Here is a 10,083-nt window from a genome sequence, read left to right on the forward strand (position 1 = left end):
GTCCACGGGGTTGCAAAAAGTCACACACTACTGAGTGACTGAACTGAATAGTGGGTAGGGCAGCAATTGAACTCCGTCTTCTGTAGGGAGAAGTTACGCTGTTCCTGGGACAGCCAACTGGGCCAGATGATCTGAAGTGCCCTTAAGCTGAAGAGGAACGCGACAGGGCACTCTGGCCCACGGACAGGCTGAGTGAGGGTCGAAGCAAAGTCAGCCCGGAAATGGGGGCTAGCCTGGCCTTGCAAGGCCTCGGCCCCGCCCGGCAAGGCGGAAGTGGGTGGGCCACGGAGAGGGCCCGGTGGCCGCCCTGGCAGACGCACACTTGGCTGCTCCTCCCTTGGAACTACGGAAGGAAAGAAGCTCCAGGTGGGTTTTCAGAGCGTAGACTCCTGGTCCACGGGCCACAAGGTTTCCTTACTCCTGGACCTGCAGTCCAGCCACGGACGACCCTAGCTAGCTCTGTCAGCCGTGCCGTCCCCTTCCATCCCTCCCCCCGGAAGAATGCGCATGTGCAAGCCGGTAGGCGGAGGCCCGCGGCACCGAGAGCTCAGCCTGGCGACCACGGACTTGAGTCATTGTGGCCTAGAGGCGGGCCTGGCGGCGCTCGGCTGTTCCCCCTGCTGCTGCGGCCCGCTTCTGTAACTCGCGAGCAACTGGCGTGCTGTTCCGGCTGTTCACGCGCTTCGGGCCCACCCACCGCCATCTTGGAGCTGTATCAAGGTGCGCTGGCAAACTTCCGGGGCGGGGCCTCCGGTTGCCGGGGTAACGGGACTCGGCTTTCTCCTGGGCTCCCCTTTTATTATTTAAAAAGAGAGCTGAATTCAGATCGTGCACCCTCTGCCATGCCGCTGCGCATTACACTTAACGCCCCCCCAGTATTTGGGGCTCGTTCTTTTAGCGACAGTCGACCCGAGAATCCTCGGCGCGAAGGGCCCTAAGTCAGGGCGTTTGTCAGCGGCCGGGGTCTCAGCCCTGTGTCCTCCGGCGGCGGCAGAGCTGTGGGGCGGGGCGGGGTAGGTGCGGAGTGTGTGCCAACGGAGGGGCGGCCTCAAGTCTGGCGTAGGAGAACGGGGGGCGAGGACGGTGCCGCCAGCCTTGCGGTCACCCCGGCGCCACGTGCACACCTCGCTCCCCGGACCTCGGGTCTTGGGGGTCCGCGCGGAGGCGTCCCGGCCCGCGCGCTGCAGTGGCTCTGGGGCCGCCGAGGGGACGAGCCGGGGTGGGCCCTGGGGCCCGACTCCACCTTCTGGTCGATCAAATACTGCACCTTCCATCGCTGGGAAGGAATAGTACAGTAGCAGAGCCTGGGATTCGTGTCTCTTTATTCATGGGCTGCCTGGTAATTTTTAGTAACTTAAGAAAAACAGTGGTTTGGTTAAAGTGCACGTAGTACTAGTAGCGTTGGTCGCTCAGTCGTGTCCGACCCTTTGCGACCCCATGGACTGTAGCCCACCGGGCTCCACTGTCCATGGGATTCTCCGGCAAGAGTACCGGAGTGGGTTGGTGTTTCCTTCTCCAGGGGATCTTCTCGACCCAGGGACTGAACCTGGGTTTCTTGCCTTGCAGGCAGATTCTTTACCGTCTGAGCTACAGGGAAGTCTTAAAGTGCACATAATACGCACATAAGTAATATTAGGATTATGTCACTTATGTACTCATATATATATATGTGTGTGTATATATATGTGTGTATATATATATATATGTACACGTCAGAACAGGAAGTTACAGAAGGCATAGTAAAAGCCCCCTCCCCTTGTACGTTTTTGAATATTTTCGTAAAATCCTCCTGTTTTGTAAACAGAAAATGTGCCCAACAGAGACCAATAAGGGGTCTTTGAATTTGTTCTGCAACTTTGTTTTTTCACTTAATATATCTTGTATATTATTCTATCTTCATAGGTACTTTTAATTAATGGCTTCATAATACTCCATTACCTGTATCATGCCAGTGTGATTCATGGATTTCATTTTTATATTTCTGAGGAAGTATCATGTAGAAATTGTAGTGGTCACTGTAGATTTTATAATCATCTCTTTGCTTTGTCTGCTCTCTTGGTTCTCATTTTCTCCCTAATCTCTGGCAGCCACCTACTTAGTTTATGTTTACTTCAGGATCCTGGTTTTAAGAACAAATTATTACTTCACACTGAAAGAGAATCCTTTTTTCTTCCTGTACAACTTCCTGGCAAATGGGGGCAATGGTTTTTGTTTTGTTTTGTTTTTTTTAAGTACAGTTGATTTACAGTGTTGTGTTAATTTCTGCTGTACGGCAAAGTGATTCTATATATATATTTATATGTATAAACACACATACACATTCTTTTTTATATTCCTTTCCATTATAGTTTATCCAGGATGTTGAATATAGTTCCCTGTGCTATACACTAAGCCTTGTTCGTTCATTCTGTATGTAACTGTTTGCATCTCAACGCAGTCCATCCGTCCTCGCCTCCCTCTCCGGGGACCCGCAAGTCTGTTCTCTCTGCTGACTCTGTTTCTGTTCATAGGTGGGTTCATTTATGTCATATTTTAGGTCAACATATAGGTGGCATTGCATGGTATTTGTCTTTCCCTTTCTGGCTCACTTCACTTAGATAACCTCTGCTTCCGTCCATGTTACTGCGGATGGCATTATTCCGTTCTTTTTTTGAATGGGTGGCTAGTACTCCATTGTATATATGCACCATATCTGTAGGTGGACATTTAGCTTGTTTCCATGCTTTGGCTATTGTGTATAACGCTGCTTTGAACATAGGGGTGCATGTATCTTTTTGAATTATAGTTTTGTTCAGATATATACACAGGTATGGGATTGCTGGATCCTATAGCAACTCGGCTTTTAGTTTCTGGAGAAACCTCCCATGCTGTTTTCCATAGCGGCTGCACCAACTTATATTCCCACCAACAGTGTAGGAGGGCTCCCTCTTCTCTACTCCCTCTCCATTGTAGAGTTTTTAATCATGGCCTTTCTGAGTGGTGTGAGATGGTACCTCATTGTAGTTTTGATTTGCATTTCTCTAATAATTAGTAACATTGAGCATCTTTTCATGTGCATGGCTACTGTTTATTCAGAGTACAGTTAGGCTGTTGCTTAGTAAACGTTGATTAGCATTGAGATGTGCACACAATTATGAACTTGATAATGAGAATTTCCATGATTAATCAGCATTTAGTAGGAAGTTGAGATAAAACTGTTTTAGAGGGACCAATATAATGGTAATTCTATTACTGCGCAGGGATCATGATTTAGCTCATAGTGTAAACAATTTGTATACAAAAACATTTTAGAGAAATGTTTTATGTATTTATATCCTTACAGGTACAAAGAACAGTGATTGTCATACAACTGGAAAGAAAAGCAAAGAAAATGCTTTTTGTTTTAGTTTGGACAATTAAACAAAAACTGCATTTTTAGTATGAAGAACGGAGGAGGAAGAACAAGCCGGATCAGAAGACGAAAACTCTTCACAAGTTCTGAATCAAGAGGAGGTACAGTTTTGATTCTTTTGGTGCCAGTGATGAAAAAAGGAATCCTTTGCTGGTTGATATTAACAGATACACAGACCTTTTCTCAAAGGCACATAAGCAGTGTTCATAGAGAATACTTGGAATACTGGGGTGGGAGCTGTTCCCTTCTCCAGGGGCTCTTCCCAACCTGGGTCTCCTGCCCTGCAGGCAGGTTGTTTACCATTTGAGCCTCCAGGGAAGCCCCCTTAGAGAATCCTGTTTTGTAATAGTGCAATTTTATTCTTTTAAATGCTTATGGAATTACAAATGTATTGCTTCAGCTTTGTCTTCTCTGGGGATGACTCCCAGGTTTCTGCTTCTTGGCCTGACCTCTCACTACCTATAGGTTATCAGTGTTTGGACATAAGTTTATCATTTCAAGTTCAGTGTCACCCAGGCTGAGCGAGATACTGTATGTGAAGGCCCTTGGCCCACTGGAGAGGACTGCATAAGTGCACTTGTTGTTTTTGATGAAAGTTAGCAAAATGTCTCCCCGCTGACCCACAGCTCGTCAGCACCATCAGAGGCTGTCTTTGACTACATAGCTTTCTCTGCCCTGTAGGCCATGTCCCACTCACTCTCACCTGGTCTTTCTTAGGTTAACTTCTCCCTCTCTGTTGTACCCAGAGGTGACCTCAGCCGGCTGTTCATCACATCGCTGTTTTTCTTTCCTGTTGGTAGTTCCAGTTGCCACCGTCAGTCTGACTTTCCTAAGGGACTGTTGCCTCTTTGGTTTAGGAGCTTCCAGGATCTTCATTGTCTTTATTTTTATTTTAAAGACCCATTACCCTCTGTCTGTCTTCTTCTTTATTTTGGTCGCACTGCGCAGCATGTAGGAGCTTAGTTCCCACACTAGAGATGGACCCCATGCCGCCTGCAGTGGAAGGTGTGACGTCTCAGCCACGGGCCCACCAGGGAAGTCCAGCCTCATTGTCTCTTGTATGCTGTTCGCCATCAGCTCCCTTTCTAAGTGCCCCGCCCCCCCGCCACTCCCTGTGCTAAAAGTGTGTTCTCTACCAGCGTCCCCCACATCTGCCATTCCTCGTAGTCTTTCTCCAGCCAAACCTGCTTTCTTCCCTTCTCCCAACTTGTTGCGTTTCTCTCTAACCTTTGAGACTGAGTTGAGGTCTCATGTTTTCGGTAATGCCATTTCCAGTTCTCACTAATGTCACCCGGTTTCCATGCTTCTTGGGTATTACTCTTCAGGACCTTCTGGTTTTCCAGTTGGTTTTTGTGGAAGTCTTATTTCCCCAACCAGAACATTAACTTCTCGAGGGTAAAGAGCATGTTGACGTCCTCCACGGTGGTTAGCAGTGCTGGGAGTGTAGTAGTTGCTTATTCAGTGCTCTTACTGTGAACTCTAGGTTGTGATAACCTATTTTAGGAGCCTTATATTTTGGATCATATGTTTCTTAAGAAAACACTTTCATTGAGGTATAACTGACCCACAGTGAATGTCACACATTTGATAGAATTTGACATATGTATACACACAGGAGGCCATTACCAAGGTCAAGATGTGAACGGTATTTATCACCCTAAGAAGTTTCTTATTTCCCTTGGTAATCCTTTCATTTGGCCGCTCTTGAACCCTCCTTTCTTCCATCTTCGGACTTTCACTATTGATTTGTGTTTTATGGTTTTATTTAATTATATAGTATGCATTTTTAAAAATCTGTCTTCTTTTACTCAGCATAATTATTTTGAGATAATTCTGTGTTGTTAACGTATATCAATAGGTCTTTGTTTTAACATGAATTATAGTCCGTGATTTGTTTATTCCAAATGTTCTAGCAGTATTTACTAAAAAACAAAACAAAACTGTCCTTTCTCCATGGAATTGCCTTTGCATTAAAAAAAAAAAAAAAACAGTTGTCAGCATATGTGTAGGTCTGTTTTGGGCTTTCCTTTCTATTCCATTGATTTCTTTTTCTGTCTCGATGATGGTATCACACAATCTTAGTTACTGTCATTTTTAGTGATAAAAAGTTTTGAGGTCAGTATTTCAAAGTGTTTTTGGCTATTCCAGGTCTTTTGTATTTCCATATGAATTTTAAAGTCATCTTGTCAGTTTGGAGTGATCCAATTATATAGTGATTTTAGTCACCAGGTTTTCTTTCCTCTCTTGATTAGTGAATGAGAGCTACAAGCCTGAATTTATAGAGCTTAAGAAGTGGCTGAAAGATAGGAGGTTTGAAGATACAACCTTGATACCTGCCCATTTTCCAGGTAAGATCTGGCATTTATTCACCTGTCTCCTGAGAGACACATGGGCCCAGGTGATGGGAGAACCAGGGTGATTCTCGCAGGTGGGCTGTATTCTTTCTGGGAGCACGTCTTCTGTTGTGTGGCAGGCTTCCTGCCTTGTAGGTGCAATATTTATTTACACTTTACCTTATTTGGAAAATGAGTTTTAAGGGGCTTGTGGACAGAAATTCTGAAATGGTGAAATAAAATTAAAAGTTAGAAAAGGGAAATGAGAATAGAAAAATAAGATGAAGGCAGGGATAAGGATAACACCTAAAAGCCATAATTATGACATCTTGTACCCCCAATTGAAGGCGAGAGGAGAAGGGGATGACAGAGGATGAGATGGCTGGATGGCATCACTGACTCAATGGACATGAGTCTTAGTGAACACTGGGAGTTGGTCAGGACAGGGAGGCCTGGCGTGGTGCAGTCCATGGGTGGCAAAGAGTCGGACACAATTGAGTGACTGAACTGAACTGTACCCCTGTCAGAGGTGGGCTGCCAATTTGACTCCTCTGTCCAGCAGCCCAGTGTACATGGTCAGTTATCTGAATCTTAGTGTTCTGTAAGCACAACTAACTTGTTTACTCATCAGAGCTATAGGTATTTCTAGAATGTAGACGTGAGGGAAATGTCTTCACTGGGATTTTGTAGGGAAGACACTGTGTAACGAGGGGACTTGTGATCCTATCAACCTGCTCGTGGTGGTTTCGTGAGATTTTCAAGCCCATGCAGCTGATGGGATTATCCCCTAGCTCAGGTATATCCCAGGAGTTTTCTCAGGCCAGCGGGTTCCAGAGAAGCAGTGGGGGTGCTTGTTCCCTGGGTGGGTGGCTCGAGGAGAGGAGCCCTGAGGGAAGCCTTAACTGAGGAGGAGCCCCTCTGTGGCCCTGGCGTCCACAGCCACCTGAACAGGGACGGGTGAATATTCTTTTCTGAAAGTTTAGGTGTTTCCCTGTGGAGGTTGGATTAACATTTACCGAAAATTGAGAAATTTGTCATGAAGTTTGGGTCAGCATGCTCTTCTGGAACATTTTCTCACAGAAGTCGGGGAGCTGGCAGTTATGGGCATGTGCCTGCGGACAGGGCCACCCAGCTCTGTCCACAAGTGGGCTTGCGGTCACCAGCGAGAGGACCGATGTGCTCCTCAAATGGGTTTCAGGTTTGCTGTAGCACAGAGACAGTTGTGAGCTGAGGGCCTCGAAGTTCAGGATCACAGGGCAGGTGCAGACGTTTCGCCTTATAGAATGCTTGAGTTGTGAGCCTCTGAAGGTTCCCCTTGGCCCTTAAAGTGACCTTTCAGGTGCCCGTTAGGTAATGGAACTCAGAGCACAGTGCCTTCCTCATCCGCCCTCAAGATAAACTGTTTACCTCATGTGCTCCTGGTCTAGTGAGGCGATGTGTGTGAAGCTATTCCCTATGTGTTAGTAATACCTGATGACTGTGGGCTAACATACTTGATTTTGAACCATTCTCTGTTAGGATTGCTCCATTTTTATGATGACGAACCATATTTATTAGCCTCTAACACAGTGTTTAACTTTCTGTTGCTGTGTGTTGGGGAATGCCTAGTAAAAAAAACATACTCTTAGATTTACTGAATGGAGTTTTTTTCCCTTAATAAATGTATTTAAAAAATGTATTTATTTTTGGCCGTGCTGGGTCTCTGTTGCTGCATGTGGGCTTTCTCAGGTTGCACCGATCAGGGCTGGGGGGCTACTTTGTAGCTGTAGGCACAGGCTTCTCGTTGCAGAGCACAGGCTGTCTGTGCCGTGGCTTGGTAGTTCTGGTGCGTGGGCTCAGTTGCTTCAGGGCATGTGGACCTTCCCAGATCAAGGATTGAACCTGTGTCCCCTACACTGGCAGGAGGAGCCTTAAACCACTGGCCACCAGGGAAGTCCCGGATGGAATTCTTTGAGATGATCAAGAGAAAAGCAGTGTCCAGAGTGGACTTGCTGTGCCTGAGGCCTGCACTTACAATTCTGGGGGCAAGGAACCTTCATCAGTATGGGCTGCTGTAACCAATTACCATAGACCCAGTGGCTTAAACAGCAATTTATTTCAGACAGTTCTGGAGGTTGAGAAGTCTAAAACTGTGGTTTCGGCAGATTCAGTATCTAGTGAGGACTGATTCCTGCTTTGTGAATTGCCATCTTCTCGTGTCCTCACATGAGGAACTCTCTTCTGTCTTCCTACAAGGGCACAAGTTCCATTCGTGAGGGCTCCACCCTTATGACCTAGTCACTTATCAGAAGCCCCACCTCCAAACCCATTGCATTGGGGGTTAAGAAATCAACATATGAATTTAAGGGGACACAAGCATTCAGTCCACAACACCTTCCCTAAGTGTTTTCTATATCTTTAGCTCTTAATCAGTGTAGGATAGCAGAGAAAGTTCATGGGATTCTGTCAAAATGTATGAAATTCTGGGGAATTAGTTTGTGGAGAGTCAAGGCAGGATTCCAAGTTAAAAGCAGGATTCAGTCTTTAGACTTTGATCTAATTTATGTTTTGGGGGCAGACCCTGGTATTTCCTTTTATTTTTATTTTATTTTTTTCTAATATTTCCTTTTAACACTAAAAGCACTGTCCAAATCTGGGCCTCTTGGATAGATAGCAGCAGAAATTATAAGGCAGTGAGTAGTCTAATAACATTCTAATGAGCACTTCCTACCTTGCCTTAGTAAGTGCAAGTTACTGTCATCTGTTTTCTGGTCTATTGACCACTATGTAGGGGACATATAGGTAAAGTACCTTCTGGATTTATTCCATCTGCCGAGTTCTGTTCATATATGTATTAGACAGGAATTTCCACTTAAATTAGCACATGGATTTTTTTAAAGGATGAAAGTGAAAGTTGCTCAGTCTTGTCTGGCTCTTTGCGACCCCATGGACTGTGCGGTCCAGAGAATTCTCCAGGCCAGAATACTGGAGTGGGTAGTCATTCCATTCTCCAGGAGGTCTTCCCAACCCAGGGATCTAACCGAGCTCTCCCGCATTGCAGATGGATTCTTTACTGGCTGAGCCACCAGGGACTCCACAGGAAAAAATTCCTCCCGTTTAAGGGTTCTTAAAGGTTTTGGCCCACAGGGATGGTTAACTTTACTGTGGGACACACAAAAGAAATTAAGTTCTTAAAATCAGAGCCATGTGTTCTAGCAGACAGTATGCTTCTAGGTAGGAAGGACTACTCATCAGATTAAACTTGCCAGACACCTGATTCCGGACTCGAGTCAAGAATTCTCTTCATGATCCAGAATCTCCCATTAGGCCTACAGGCATTGACTTTTGCTGTATTATATTCCTTCCCATCTGAGAGTCTGAGCAAACTTCGGGAGACGGTGAAGGACAGGGAGCCTGGCGTGCTGCCGTCTGTGGGGTCACAAAGAGTCGGATATGACTTAGTGACTGAACAACCACAGCAACCAGCAGAGAGAAAAATGTCAGAAACTGTGGTTTTGAGAAGACTAGAGAGATTTCATATAATGATTACAGGTCATATCGTGTCCATCTCTTTGAGAAAAGCTGTCAGCGGACTGGCAGGAGGGGAGCCCTGGGCACGGAAGGTAAACTTATGGATGTCGGTGGTGTTGCCAGAGCCACCGGGGAAGCTAGTGTCATGACTGTGCTCTGGTCAAGGCCTTGGCTCGTGGGAGCAGCTGGTTCTGGATCTACCTCACCGAGCTTGTCCGGTCAAAGAGCACGGCTCGTGGCTTGTCCTGTCAAGGAGAGCGCAGCTTGTGGCTTATCCTGTTGAGAGCATAGCTCGTGGCTTATCCTGTTGAGAGCATAGCTCGTGGCTTATCCTGTCGAGAGCATAGCTCATGGCTTGTCAGGTCAAGGAGAGCACAGCTTATGGCTTGTCAGGTCAAAGAGAGCATGGCTCGTGGCTTGCCTGTCTGGGGAGGGGAGGGCACAGCCCCAGGCTTTGTGGCACCTGAATGGGCTTTAGTGGTCATTCAGCCAAAGACTGGAGATCATTCCTGCGGAACGCTGGGTCTGGTAATGGGTAGAAGTAACCTGCGGGTCCAGCCTCCGAAGTTGGGTAGGCATCCTGGGGAGTTGGTCCCCCACCTTGGCCAGGAGACCCCAGGGGAGAGAGTCCAGCTTCAGGTGGCCCGTCCAAGACCCAGCACCTGAGCTGCCTGAAGGCGATAATCTTTAGGTGTCGCGTCTAAGGCGGATTTTGCCCTTCAAGGATCATAAACCCAAAAGGAGGTTGAGACATCATCCCGAATAGCTTCTTGATCCTTGGTTTCCCCAGGGAGTCAAAGGATGCGACACAGTCTGCTTCAGCTTTGTGTCATTTTGAAGTTCACCCAC

General features: G+C 46.6%; 1 protein-coding gene across 2 annotated transcripts in view; it reads left to right on the forward strand.

The window, feature by feature from the left end:
* The first annotated feature begins 228 nt into the window (after window positions 1–228).
* The window catches only part of SETD4 (SET domain containing 4), a 23,436-nt gene continuing 13,581 nt past the window's right edge, over window positions 229–10,083 (forward strand). The window contains exons 1-3 of one of the 2 annotated variants that reach the window (XM_010834848.1): window positions 229–720; window positions 3,323–3,492; window positions 5,644–5,739. In XM_010834848.1, the coding sequence (XP_010833150.1) occupies window positions 3,420–3,492; window positions 5,644–5,739 (169 nt within the window). In that variant the 5' untranslated portion in view covers window positions 229–720; window positions 3,323–3,419. The remainder of the gene's footprint in view (window positions 721–3,322; window positions 3,493–5,643; window positions 5,740–10,083) is intronic. The other variant, XM_010834847.1, reaches the window with a different exon arrangement.

This window comes from Bison bison, unplaced genomic scaffold (assembly GCF_000754665.1).
Source record: "Bison bison bison isolate TAMUID 2011002044 unplaced genomic scaffold, Bison_UMD1.0 scf7180017864037, whole genome shotgun sequence".
NCBI classification, from domain to species: domain Eukaryota; kingdom Metazoa; phylum Chordata; class Mammalia; order Artiodactyla; family Bovidae; genus Bison; species Bison bison.